This window comes from Amblyomma maculatum, chromosome 8 (genome assembly GCF_055883805.1).
Source record: "Amblyomma maculatum isolate TAMU_Amacu chromosome 8, ASM5588380v1, whole genome shotgun sequence".
Lineage (NCBI taxonomy): Eukaryota > Metazoa > Arthropoda > Arachnida > Ixodida > Ixodidae > Amblyomma > Amblyomma maculatum.
The window spans coordinates 111,235,435-111,250,480 of record NC_139351.1 but is presented as its reverse complement, the minus strand read 5'-3'; the positions used below and the strand labels follow the sequence as shown (position 1 = coordinate 111,250,480).

The window sequence follows — 15,046 nt, the reverse complement described above, 5'->3', positions numbered from 1 at the left end:
CTTCGCGAATCACGCTCATCAGGTATTTCTCATATGATATCAGACTCGAGTTGCATGCATTTCTCATTGTAACTAGCCAGTGAATTTCTGTTTGAGACATAATATATTTTCTTTTGAGATTTTTCATTTATTTGTCATGCATACAAGTTTGATTCATAATGAATTTCTGCGGGGCCTAATGATCGCTGACTTTTACAGAAAATGCATATAGTTTCATTTGGGTGCTTTTAACACCGCAAATTGTGATTGGGGGCCTGTGATACCGTGATCCATACCGTGATCCGCGATCCGACACCGTGGCCCTCTACCGCTCGTGGGCGGGTGCACAAGCTGATTGGTTCCGATGCGGCAGGTCTGTGTGCCAACATCCAGTATGTGGCGCTATCTATTGGCATCAAAGTGATCTGGGCATGCGCAGTGGAACGCGCGGTGGCGGATCACGGTAGCGGATCGCGGATCACGGTGTGCTAAATATCTCTAATATTCGCGGAAGATTTGTTGCGCATCCCCCATCTACTATGAGTAACTAACAATTATTAGAGTGGGACAACTTCCATCAAAACTTTGAATGAAGGAAAGCCACACGTATCTTTTGATAAAGTTGCGAATAACTCAGTTAAGGGGGCTCGGCAGTTGTATGCTAAACGCATAGTATCCATAGCGCGTGAGGGCTAAGAGTCCTGTCATTTCTCCTGTGTACATGTCCGTTTTGCGCGCTTGATACTACGACTAAAAAAGTTGCCAATTAGCCCATTTAAAAAAAGCCCTCGCAGTCGTGTGATGGTTTAAACATGTCACATGTTTTTTGACCAACCCGTTACTGCCGAGCCGCTTCAAAATGTTTTTTTTTATTTCTTCCTGCATTTTAAAGTTATCTCTCTCTCTCTCTCTCTTTCTACATTCGCCTTCATCTGCTTTTTCCTCTTCCTGCGCTAACGTGGGTATCAAAAGATACTCGTGGCTCAATAAGTATTATTTGACTCGATCACTCCAGATTATTTACGTGGATGATCCCATCGCGTGACTGACACGGATATATTCGCGATGCTGTCGGTTCATACTACACGAGTCGGTAATAAATAGGCAATGACATTTGGTCGACAACGGTGGACGGTGATCAACCCATCGTTTAGGCACTTTTTAAAAAAGAGGAAGGGGGATCGAGGAAATTAGAAGCAAAATATGTCGCTCATAATGGACATCTGGACAGCGCTGTCAGTGCGAGGATGAAAGGCACTCAAGGGAGCCGTTATGGGATATCGCACGATGCATACCGTATATGTAATCGCATCCAACGCGACGTTCATGGCGTACTTCATCTGCCGATTTCATCTAGTGGACGTCTTATGGACGCTGGAAAGGTACGTGGCTAAACTGATAAAGTATGTACAGCGGACCGGGAAACAAATATGCCGCCAGAATATTTCACTTCAGCAACATTGAGCTGCTTCTTCTTTCTTTCTTTACCGAAGCACGGGCTCAAAAAACTTTCTCGTTTTTGAAGCATGTACATGCATCTGAAGACCTCGTTGTGCTGACCTCTGCAGGAATATAGCACGTTTATCCAGCATAATTGAAGTGCCTCTTATTACGATGTCTTAGGAACGGTTATTTGATCGACCCGAGGATGCGACCCAAGCCAAGCGCTCAGTTTCATGAATGGCGGTTGGCAAATGTATAAGGCGATTAAAACTGTCCGCGGCACAGATTCACGTGCTGGGAATTACGTGCGGTGCAAAGAGCGTCCAGTCGGCGTCGAAAGAGGTAAAATATAACAATGTGAACCTAAGAGCGGTTGCGAACGCCGAGTAGGGAAAGGGTGTGTGCGCAGAGGTCCCGTCTGAGTCATCGTTTGCAGGCGTCTGTATTGCAATTAAGCTCTCAACGCTGGACTGGTTTGTTACAGAGAGCAAAGATACTTGTAAAGGTGCAGATTTGCCGACAGCAATTATTCGTCACCATTAGTGATGTGTTACGCAAACCTTCAATGTCGGTCGATGTTACGCTTTGCGTCATCGGTGCGCATACAGCAAAGCTACCCTTAGGTGCACTGTAAGGCTACAAGCCGTCCAATGAAAGCGAAAGACATTACAAAAATATACGGCCGGAAAGAAAAGGAAGGAAACAAAAACAAAGATGGCGGTACGGCTCCAAAAAATACTCGCTATGGCCCCGGCGCGCCACTGAGTGCCGGGAGGAGTAATGGCTCGCGCCGGCGTCATCTCGTTAGCGCGAGATCACGTTGCAGGCCACTTCTCCCGGGCATGCGTGTGGGCGAAGCGAATACTTAAGGCGGCGACGGCGCGCCGCGCGGTCCTTAGTCTCTACTGCTCGCTGCCTTCGAAACAAAGGACACGCAGCGGCCCAGAGACAGGAGCCAACGAATACCACAACCACTCAGAGTGGCGATGAACAACGACATAAGACCCGCCACAACAGCCACCGCAGCGTTGACCTACACCGGGACAGTTTGGGTGTCGGCCCTGTTACTCCTCATAGCCAGGGTGGCCACCGTCTCCGGTCACACCCCAGGCGGGGACATCCCGCCGTCGTGCACTTGGTGTAAGTGCGCCGTCAGGATGCATGTGTTAGCAGCAATAGAGATGCCAAATCCTGTTCGCTTTGTGCAATCGTGGTTGTTCGATTCGCTGCATCTTACTCATCGCATAGTTCTTGTACTGAAGACAAGTGTGTCCATGCAATATGTTCCCGTAGGTGAATTTAGATACCTGCACCCTCGGCGCAGCCAAGTATAACTAAGTCCGATATAGGAAACGTACATTAACCCCATTCATCCAGTGATTGGTCAATAGTCATGAATGATAGCCGCACTATTGTTTTTGTTCCAAGCAGTTTTGCTCAAGACTGATAATGTCCACGAGTAATTTTCAACTTTAGTGGAGAAGTAACAACAAAATTCATCCTTGTATGAAAACTGACCGTTTATTTTCACGTTGAATCTACATTCATAATATGTGTGCGCCTGTATCGACTTGAACCCGGGTGTCTATTGTGGGACTCGCACAATTTCGCCATTTTTCCAGACGAGTTTGTATCAACAGCTGCCCGTAGTTCACGTGGTACCTGCACGCTTTAGAATTTTGCGCTAATAACAAAAAAAAGAAGTCGAAGTTTAGAACGCAATTCGCTCGTACGACATCACAAACGGACGGCATCCTAATGCGAGAGGCAGACGGTGGTACGAGCTGCTGTAACAGCAGAATATTGGGCTGGCAGGCTGGAGGCTGACCGTAATCGTAAGAACGTTAAGCGCACCGTCACGTACCGATTTCTCATAAACACTGGTTTGACCGCTTTTGAATGAATGAATGAATGAATGAATGAATGAATGAATGAATGAATGAATGAATGAATGAATGAATGAATGAATGAATGAATGAATGAATGAATGAAGCCTTTATTTGAAGGAAGGGATGGCTCTCGGCCGCTGTTTGTGTAATTAGGGAGCTAGGAGGGATATGAGCGTAGCTTCGTCTTCACGGTTCTTCAAGCTGTTGCTCGTTTACAAGCGTTGAAGTGCTGGCTAGTTGGTAATACATTTTGGATCCTCGTCCTTCGCGCTGTTATTCCAAAATGTTGCTCGTTGCTTGGCATGCTGCCGATCTTCGCGCTTCAGTCGACCTCTCTCAAACTACTCGAAGCAGGCCGCTCTCACTGCCGTATGTATAATGGAATGTTGTATTGCGGGGCTTAATAGAATCAGATATGCTAGGAGTGGGCATGTCGTCGTGTGGAATATGAGCAGGGAGCAGAATTTTCTGCTTTTTTTTCTTTCTTTTTTTTTCTTTTTTTTTTCTTTTTTTTTTTTGCAGCCTTTTCTCTGTAAAAGGCTCCAAATATTTTTGAGCACCCCGTGTATATATACCCCAGTGAAACCATCCGAGGGCTGCAGTCGCGTGACCTAGTGTGTAGTATTTCTATCGTTCTTTAAATTAAATTTCGATAATTTGTAACTACTTATTAGCTATAACGTATCAGTATAGCGTATAGCGCATGCATCGGCTGCTGCGCGCCGGGAAGAGGCGGACAGGAGGCTGCATCTCGTGCGCGTTCACAGCTGCCGTTTGCGGATATCTCATTAAAGGGGCCGACAGTGATCTGTGCGCGACGATATGCGCGCCATCCCTCTCTGCTCGCCTCAGGACGGCTCCACAGCTCCACTTGAACGATGTTCATTCGAGCCATCCCTGAGCGAGCAACTTCCGGGTACCATACTTAATGAGCGGTCGTGATTGGAGCTATTACGCCGCCCTGCGTTTGTTTCGGGGTGCCTTTTTGGCCGCCGGTGAAAACGTCCCTTAGCACCGCAACGAGTTTCAGAGGATGAAATGTATTGTGCAAACGTACAATTGATCTCAGTCGCCCTGTCGGTGCCGAATGTGTGCGGAAAGGCGATGAAATTAGGTCAGTAATTGACAACGTTTACTTGTTTCGAAAAATCAATAATTATCCGCCCTTTACTGGTACACATTAACTTTAAAATAAGTCATGGTTCACCCAAGCACATCAGTACCCTTATATGTCGTAAGATAAAACTTAAACTTTCATCTACAATTTGTCCATGTATCTTGGTACAGCAGGGCGAAGTTTAGGGAAAACACGACGACAAACACACAGAAAAGAGCGCTCTTTCCTCCGTGTCTGTCGTCATCTTTTCCCTAAGCTGTTCGCTGCTGTACAAGATGCCATTAACCAACTAGCCCAACAAGTAACATATGAAAGAGTCAATTTATTTTATAACTTCTGCTGGTGCTACACTTCAACTTTCTTAAATCTTCAGCGTAAACTACTCCGGACGACCAGGAAGTTTTTTAGTCGTCTGGCTTTAGTCTGCACACCAGCGCTTGGGGTGCCGCTTCCGGTCCTTGTTCTAGGAGTTGATAAATATATCGTCGTCTGCGGCTTCAAACCCGTTGTATGCACTTTCCGAGGTAGCCGTAAGAACTCCTGTGAAAAACAGCCTCTACCCTAGACGCTATGGCAAGAAAATTAGACAAATGCGATAGCACATTTAAGACCATCTTTTCATTCCACGAATTATATTGTAGCATTTCGTTTTGATTAACATGGTTTGTGGGGAAAAGAACGAGCAGTATTCCTTCGACTTCTCGGCGGACACCTACACTCACAATTAAAGGCATAAAATTGGAGGAACGTATGTTGTCGAATCGAATACCTGTCGCGAACTATCAGTCAGTTCAGTCGTTCAGTCGTGTCCGACTCTTCGTGACCCTATTGACCATGTCACGCCACGCTTTCCGGTCTCTCACTAGCTTCTTAACATCACATAGCTTCATCTGCAATGCCTCGAGAATGCCATCTAACCATCGCGTTCGCTGCCTACCCCTTCTCCGGCGACCCTCAACCTTTCCCAACATCAAATCTTTCTTCAGCGACTCCTCTCTTCTCATCAGATGACCAAAGTAGCTGAGCTTTAACTTTATAATTTGACCCTCCAATGAGCAGTCAGGGTTTATGGTCGACAATATCGACTGATTTGATCTTCTGGCAGTCCAAGGAACTCTCAAAAGTCTTCGCCAGCACCACAATTCAAACGCGTCAATTCTTCGGCGGTCAGCCTTTTTCACAGTCCAACTCTCGCATCCATACATCACGACTGGAAAGACCATAGCACGAGTTATACGGATCTTGGTTGGCAGACTAATGTCTCTGCTCTTTACTAGGCGGTCAAGGCTAACCATTGCTCTCTTTCCCAGAAGCAGGCGTCTCCTAATTTCATGGCTGCAGTCTCCTTCCGAGGTAATCTTGGCGCCCAAGAACAGAAAATCTGTCACTATAGCCTCTGAAAAAAAAGCTGGAAATGACCGCACACTTTGAGCTCTCTTTCTTTCTCTACGCAGTGAATGCCGTCCTCGAAGGCTGCTCAGATGACAGCTTCGAATTCAAAGACATCGTAAGTCGTCATTTGTCTGCTTAGCTTAGTAGTTGTGTCTATACCAAGAGTTTTCGTAAGAGATCTCCAGTCTACGGGAGTTGCTGCAGAGACGCGTGGAGGGAGAATTTAGGCAAGTTAAGGAAAAACTCGACAGATGAGGAACCTTCGAGAAGCTAGAGTTTCTGTGGCTTCACTAAGTTCCTCATTTAACTTCTCGGCCGATAAACCCCGCGAAATAAGACAACCCAGTCGAAAATTCCAGGAAAAGTGTTCTGTAGTCAAAACAGAATTTATCCGTGGTTAAAACCGTGAATATGTACTGACAACAGAAATTTCTCTTGTGACATACACAATTTGCGTAGCTATAACAGGAAAGTACTACAGAACTACAAAAAGCGCTACAGAACAGAACTGCCAAAAAGTCTGCCGTTACGACAGCATTACAAAGCAGTTTGTGGTATTTTTGGCGCGGTTATGTAGTTTTCCTTCCTTTTTTTTTCTTTTCATTGCATACATAAGCTATTGATCATTCTGATCATTTTGGGGGCTATTTCATAAATACTGCCGCAGTTTGCAATTTTTGATGTCTCCTTTTTAGTCGTATTTCAGCTGTTCAGGTGGGTTCCGATGGCAGCCAAGTTATAGAACATTTATCCCTGGACTGACGAGTATCCTGGAAGTAAGAAAATTAAGTGAACTTAATTCGACCGAACCTGCAAATATCGTTCCCTCGGGACGTATTCTTGCGTAGTAACTGACGTCATGACCCCCTGATCGCAGTCAGGCTGGGACCTGCTGAAGCGAGACTACTTCGCCTGCCTCTACTCGCGGGTCCTCCAGGCAGACACACGGGAGACATGCCAAGACGACGCCCTGGTGAGAGCCTGTCCCAATCGGCACAAACTATAGCCGCAATATTGGAATCCGTTGACAGTGTACCGGTCCAATGTATGGCCCAATGTTCATGTTGCCTGAGAAACACCCTCGGGCACGAAGCAATCGTTTCAATCAAAACCGCGTAAATATGTGCAAAAAAAAAAAAAAAAATATTCCAAACAAAAATATAAATTCAGCTTAACGTCAATACTAAAAGCGAATTTATAACTTAAGCAGCCAATTTTACATTCAGATTTTTTGAAATTTTAATTTTTAGATTGTGGCTGTTTTTTTGGCTCGAAACTAACATTAGCAATGAACGCGTGTTGCCGACCTTAAAGCTCTGGAATTTGGCATCGCAGGTTTAATTCCATTCACAAATTTAACATTCGCATGCTCATTGCTATCAGCACTATCACGTAGACTGTACGCCTGTCGAATCCGTCCTTTTTAAACGCTTCAGCACATGCGAGCAATCCACAAAAACTTTCTTTTTGGTAAGGCGCAGTTTGAGAGCTGTAAAGATTACTGTTCAAATTTTTAAAATCCTCCGATTTGTGCAATTTTCCTTCAAAACATATCAGGGACCTGGCTTAAAACGCTGACCTCGTTAGTGTATACAATTAGTTTATTATTTTTATTATTATAAATTTTACGCATGCAGATACACATGAGAAGAAAAACGCGTCCAACACCCTCGGTTGGATCTTAAATCCCGAAATAGAGAACTCCTTGGAGCAAGAACAGCGACGCTTCTTAATGTCAGAGACAACGTGGAATTATTTACTTCAGATACTGTAAACCTCGTTAGGAGTTTCACAGCACGGTCAAATTACTACAGCCACCCCATTTTTAAAGCACCCAGCGCCGTCCGTCTTGGTCAGTGCTCTATGACGGAGCGAACTGGCAAACTCGGCGAGTTGCAGCATGTGCACAATCCATAAGCCGACCGTCAACTTCTAGACTGTAGACTGTCCCACTTCAACCCCCCCCCCCCCCCCCGCCCTCTCCAAGCTTTGGTTTAGAGCTTCAACTCTATTTAAGTCGAAAACTGAATAATTCCATCGCAGCGACCTTCATCTCGACCTTCACTGCATATTTCACTAACTTTTTCTTCAAGAAGCCGAGGGTTGGGAAAAAAGACTAGGCCAAAATGTGACTTGGCCTGCCTAGCAGTGAGTCATACATGCCGGTGCATTATTCTTAGTTTGTATATGACCATTTGAATAACTAACCAGTTTACTAATTACGCATCGTAGTTAATTTCAGTTGATTAGTTAACTGCGATTAAAAATTGAATCGTAGACTGCATCAAATCATATATCATTTGACAGCTCGTACCTGGCACGATTGCACTATAGTTACAGGCCTTATATATTACCTCTAATGGCTATTCAACTTTACGCTACGTCATTTATCGTTGAAAGTATGCCTCAGCGAGCAGAACCTAAGATTGTAATACGGGAGTAATTAATTGCTCATTTGCATCCACCTAAGCGCACCCAAACGGCTACAAGGGAAGCCTACAGCTTTCTCGGAAACTTCGTAGTTAATTAGAACAATTCGTCATGGTCCGTAGTTCGAACCCTGATCAGGACAACCAGCACCGTTCCCATTTCGAGTTACTGACTTACTCGCTCTCGCCCTACCATCAGACCTGCTGACCATCCCGGTTAGCTTAGTTAACAGAGCGACTAGCTACTCCGGACAGGCGGTGGTCCAGAGTACGAACCCCGGAACAAGACGCATGTTTCTTTATCTACGAAATTTCGGAGAAAGCTGTATAGCTTTCCTTTGTAGCCGTATGGCTGCGCTTGGACAGATGTCAATGAGTAACTACTCCCTTATTACAAATCAACTCCACTTTAGGGGATTCCCCTAAACATTCGACCAGAACCCAAAATTAAACGCTAACCATGCAAAAAATATGTAAAACCTATAGCTAAAGCTCGTCTAAATCGGTTCAACCACGGCTTGGTTAACTTCAACTGCCATATCTTTGTTATTTTGCTTATCGCGCTGCTTCATACCAGTACCATGCACAGTCGGATGAGAAAGTGAAACCGACAGGTAGCAGCAGGCTTAGCATTTCTAAACTTGTAGACACCTTTCTGCGGTTCTACAGCGAAGGCTAAGCAGGTAAGGGAAGGCGACAAGCTTTTGTCCAGGTTCCGTGGGAAATGGGCTACCACAAAGCCTACCGACCCCGCAACGTTTCTCCGACTCCACCGTCACCCCACCGCACACCTTTTAATAAGAACAATACATTCCACGGTAGGAGACAAATGCCGATCGCTTTTTCTTTCCTGCCATAGCCTTCGCTGCAGAGCGAAGTATAATATGACGTCATGCAGTCTATTTTAATGAAGTTTCCTTATAAAGATGAGGCTGTAAAAATTTCAGAGTTCATATTTTCATAGTGTTGCACCTGCCTAACCCGCTCATTTTCTTTCGCCAACGTTTGCAGCTGAGTCAGGTGCAAGACTGCAGGGTGGACGCCTACCTCAAGTTGAGGGTAAGCCTGTTCAAGCATAGGTGAAAGAGCGTACGGGTTTAGATAAGTTGGGACACTGCCCTGAAAAGCTTGCATAACGGAAACCCGGAGGCGTACATTACTCTACTAAACATAACCAAATACGAGTAGGCAGCTTTTTTTTTTTTTTTCTTTCCCGACCAAATCGGACACTAGAATATTTGCGAGAATATTCGTACAAAGCGAGACGAGCAACCGTGCAAAAGAGCAAAGCGCAAGTAGCTGAGTTGTGGCACAGCTCCATAACTTACGGAGCTTAAGCTTCGGTTGTAAGATAGCGCACCGCTGATCTCCACTAGGCGGTAGCAAAGCGAAGCCACTAAATCAATGTGATAGCATTTAAGCTATCGTCGATAGGGAAACCGTTGCGTTCTGTATCACGAAGTTCCCCGATTGGTAGAGAAAGTACTGACGTCACTAATACCACATGGCATCGAGGAACCAGTCACGATGAAAAAGTTCAGAATGGACCAAACATCCCAAAAATAGGTAGGCCCCCAAATTTGGCGGGTGGATCACCTAACAAAAAGTTTTCTCGGCCCTCCAAATCGGTTGGACCACTAAAACATTTAGGGATTAAGACAGATTAGTGGGTGCATTAAAGAGGATTACGGGGTCGAGTTAGTATAAGTTGTCAAATTAACTGAAACTTTGGGGATTAGGAGGGATAGTGGATGCACTAGAGTGATCGGCTTAATACAGTCTGTCAAGTTCTCAGAAAGTCGGATTAGTGGGCGGATTAACAGGTAGTGTTTGTATACTCCCTCGGATTACTCCAATGGTAGGTCCTAGAACATTCAAATAAACAGGTGCATCGCACATGCTATATGTGCTATCATATCGTATTACTTCTCTAAAGAAAGACACCAAAATTTTCTACGCGCATTCAATAATGTACGTGAATCATGACGCGGAACTCACATAGAACCGTCCCATAAAGTACAACTGCTTTTTCTTGTGCAGTTTCAGTTTCAGCTGCACGCACCAAACGGCGGCTGTGACGTCACAGGCGCATTTTCATCACGTTAGTCACGAGAGACCTACGGTATAATCGCTGCTTATTCATGTTTCGTTATCTTAACCTTTGGTCAGGCTTTCATAAGGGGCGCGCGAATAAAAATTATCAAAGCGGCGACTATATGAAGTTTTTTTATGCCTTACGTGACCTCATTTGGAATTGGAATAGGTTTATGGATTCCTCGTACAAGCGAGAGGAGACAGGGACTAAAGGCTATGTGAAAGCCTGACAGAGGTCCCTGCCCCGACACAGATTCTTGCATTAAACATTAAAAACATGTATCAGTAACAGTTTGTCATTTCACACACTGTTAGGATAAAAATGCACATAATACCGACAGTGAAGTATGGTTGCAATTACTTCTACCATATACTAATTCGTCTGCGAAATCATAGCATTCGTTCGGATGGTAACCGAAATACAAACTGCTTGGACGAAAAGATTCAATTATAAATTATTTAGTTTTTTTCGCGGAATCGACGCCGCTATTCATGTTTAGTTTTTTTTTTTGTTTTTTTTTTTAACTCTACCACCTTCTGGTTACCCATGTATAAGGAAATTACCAATGCAACAGGTGGTCCAACACAGTGAACTGGAACTGTATCTGCACACACGAGATGGGACGATGAGCCATGGCCTCCGGGATTAGGTATCACGTTAGTGCTTACTGAACTTGCCTAAGCTCTGTCATGTAGTTAATACTAGAGCTCATATATATAAGCATTATGGACATCGCCAAATACTATGAACCGCTTCGCGGAGACGAACACTTATAGGTATTCCCATCATGCATTGGCGAGGGCCCTTTCGTAACTAAAGCAGTTTGAAATCTTAAAAACATATTTACATTCATTTTTCGTAATTTGGAACCATTTTATTTCATTGACGAATCCAGTAAGAAAGGAATATTCGATTCGCTATTAACAATCTTCGTACACTTGCACACCCTTGGTAGAGTATATTCATGCTCAGCTGGGACCCTGAAAAACACTAACTTAGCTCGCAACGCACCTGAGAAGCGCCTTCCGTAGTGCACGACTTAGTACAGGATCGTCCAGTGTTAGTGCGAACACGCGAGCAAGTGGTCATTCTCTGCAGCAGTTGGTGACCCGGAGGGGCATCGAATAAAAGTGGCTACTATTCAGAAATGTGGCGCAACAAACACAAACACAAGAGAAGAGACACAACACACGCGCACACTACCAACTGTAATAACTATCTGAAAACACTTCCTCTTCACCACTCCTCTTCTTCTACACTCAAGTACATCTCATCTTCCTCTTCTTTGCCAAGGGGATATTGGCACTTTCTTCCTCGCAGAACATATAAACATCGTCCAAGCATGGCAGTCACCAATTCTACACTGTCTTGTTTCTCCACACCTCTGCTTTGCCCAGAAACTCATACCATGCTGGACAGTCACAAAGATCACCACATAGTCACATAGTCACAAACTAATAACCACCACCACACATGTACATTAGGACATGTCCATCCACAACACAACACTTGTGAATTCCCTATGTATTGAAAAAAAAAACTTTAACCTGCTACCGTCTACAAAGCCACGAAGTCCATGTACTCGAGGGAAAAGATTCTTTAAACTACCATGGCCACAATACGTGAGAGGTGTCCAAGAATAACAGCTTTAGGCCAAGAATAATAGCTTGAGGCCCGATAATAAACTCATTTCTCATTTCTCAAGAGGATTGCTCAATAAAAGTAAATTCTTTTCTACGTAAACTCAACGAAGCTTCACTACATCTGTCTTCTTTCTTTTGTATCCAGTACGCCTCTAAAATTTCGCACGCCATCTTATCCCGACTCTTCCCTAAAATGTTAAGCCTGCTAAACAACGGCTCACACTTGCACTTCTGACAGTGCAGGGGTAAATTTGACCCCTTCCCATTTTCTATGGACTTCTCGTGTTCCCTCATTCTATCATTGATACATCTTCCAGTTTGCCCTATATATACTTTACCGCACGTCAGAGGAACCTCATAAATCACTCCCACCCGACATCCAATAAAACTCTTTACATGCTTCTTTTCGCATTCTTTCTTTCTCCTCCCTATTAATGCACATAACCCACCCAGTTTTTCGGGGGCAGAAAACACAACTGGCACCTCAAACCTACCTGCCAACTTTTTCAGGCAGTGTGCAACTCTTTTGAAATATTTTGAAATAAAAGTGGCGCATGCGCAGAGGGGCCTGGAGGCAGCGCTGTGCATATATCCTGCCACTTGGCTTCATTGCGCAACCGGGTAAAACGACCACCCGCTCGCGTGTTCGCATTAACAGTGGACAACAACGGTGCACCGTATTTCATAATCGGTGAGATATCGACACCAGCACACATGTAGCGATCTCAAACATTTTCACCATGAGCCAGACCCACAGAGTTGATGAGTTTTGAACAAGGCTCAAACCATGACGGTGGTGCCCTTGGAAGGAAGTCAGGCGCAGTGAATGTAAACGTAGAAACTGCGCCGACTCACGCCAACCGTTTTACACTAGGCAAGCTTTCTCGATTCCAGCGGTGACGTCACCATAGGCCATCGGCAGATGCGCGCGAAAGAAGGCTCGAAGGCTCGCGGCTGCCATACGCCTCCTCGAAAATGCGATCGGAGGCACGCGTTCTCAAGGTGGCGCCTCACATGATAAGACAGCGTATATGCGAAAAGTGTAAACATCCGTTAGAAACGAATACCGTCCCGGTGTAGCCTTTTCTTCACAGTGAAGCCGCTTCTGGCGATAACTATCTGCATGTGTCGTGGTACAACTTCCAGACATTTCAGACATCGGCATGTAAGGCACCCATTCAAAAACGAAAATATATATATATAAAGCACCAGCTTCAATCGTCTTGCACACAACTAAAATTTGCCTTCTCCGATTTTCCAGCCTGATGTTAAGCTGAAAAGTCCTCCATTCGACAACTCAGTTCAACTCTTCAAGGTACGAACCGTCTTCCATATTTTAGCGCGAGAATTAAGGGTTCCGTGTTGTTAGAATATCCGGTGTCATCGGCACAGTTGAACATCAGCAATAAATCCCTACGGGAGAACAAAATTTAGGAACAGATCAAAAATGTTCCCATCGATTTCTCAAGGAGGTTCCCGTAACCAAAGGAGACTAATTTATGGCTTGTTTTGGCTTATGTTATAGGGTTTAATGTCACAAGCCGAATCGGGCTATGTGGGACGCTGTAGTGGAGGGCTCCGGAAATTTCGATCATGTGGAGTTCTTTACCGTGCACTGACATGACACTGCACACGAAAGCTAATTGAATGGAAAAGAAAGTGTTTCACTTTTTTGTTGGGACAATTTGTGTTGGAACCTAACCAATGACTTTTGGAATGACTGGAGGGCACGTAAGTCACAATTACTCATTAGTGCAAGCTGAATAAGCATGTCCTTATGCTAGGTTTCTTTTTTTTTTTTTTCCAATGAAGTTACATAGAGTCCCGCGATGTGTTTTTAAAGTCGCTTTCAATATTTAGAGAAATTCGGCCATCTATTTTAATCAATTATCCCAAGTGAACGTCAGGAATTTCTCATTCAGCGGGCGATAGCTTCATTTCGGTTTCTCAAGCAGTGTTCAAAGTTGCGTGCCAACCATCACGTTCAGTTTGGCTACCGAACCTGTTGCACTGGTTGCGCACTGAAAGTGCTTTCGCAGTGATGCCAGTTAATAGCGACGCAAATTACAAAGGGATTTGTTCCATCGCACGAATGTAGGATCTCAATCTTGATTTCAAGTATAAGATTAAACTAAATACCTATTTCCGCCTCTTTTCTGCCGCTCTGATGAACGGTTATTCTGTACCAAAAAGAGGAATATCACTGGCCATTTATAAGTGGCAGTAAATGCAAGCCCTCATACCACTCATGCTGAGCGTTTTACCTTGCAAGGGGTCCAAAAACGTCATTGCACTGACGTTTTTGTGACATTTCAGCTGCATGCACTTCCAGAAGTGCGTACATTTTGGATTCATGCTAAGCTTTCAAAACCCTGCTTCGTTTCCCTCACCTCTTCGAACGACGCAGAACTGCATGGCAAACACCCTGGGCAAGTTCAGAGAATCCGGTTTGTCCGCCCTGCGAGGTTTCCGGGTAGGACCGGACGTTGGACCACTGCCCTTCGAAGCCAAACCCAACATCACCGTCGAGTACGCCCACTTCGTGTGAGACGGAAATAAACTTTTAATAAAAGTCACATGAGTGTGGTATGTGCTAGATGCAAAGTACATCATTGCCGGTGAAGCGGTTATGGCGGATGTAGGAACCGCGCATACGTTAGCGATATTAATCAAAACGAAAAAATGCGTTTGTATCCTGTTGGCATGATTTGGCCAGTTATATCCAGAATGTTAACAAAAGAGCTTAAAGGGGGAGGGGGCAAAGGTAATTAATGAGACAGAAAGAGGGCATTGGCTGCAATCAAGATGTGGAAACGTAGGCATGTATATAACCTAACGCTTTGTATGGGTGATGCAGTGACGGCAGTGGTAAAGGCTCCCGTTTCCGTTATTCGCGCCCTATCCGCAACTCCAGATCATTCCTCGCCATTTTGTTATATGGGCCCCGGCTGACTCTCTCTACACCGTAGCACTTGCACCCATAACACCGCCTGGGAAATGAGCCTTCCGGGCAAAGGCAGGAAGAAATGCCGGGAGTGCCCACTAGGATGCTCAACAGC

General features: G+C 44.8%; 1 protein-coding gene across 1 annotated transcript; it reads left to right on the top strand.

The window, feature by feature from the left end:
• The first annotated feature begins 2,408 nt into the window (after nt 1-2,408).
• Nucleotides 2,409-14,535, top strand: LOC146182205 (uncharacterized). Its single transcript, XM_084575912.1, has 6 exons — nt 2,409-2,562; nt 5,883-5,935; nt 6,698-6,793; nt 9,261-9,308; nt 13,249-13,302; nt 14,395-14,535. Exons 1-6 carry the CDS (start codon nt 2,409-2,411, stop codon nt 14,533-14,535), a joined length of 546 nt encoding a protein of 181 aa, XP_084432038.1.
• The last annotated feature ends 511 nt before the right edge of the window (nt 14,536-15,046 follow it).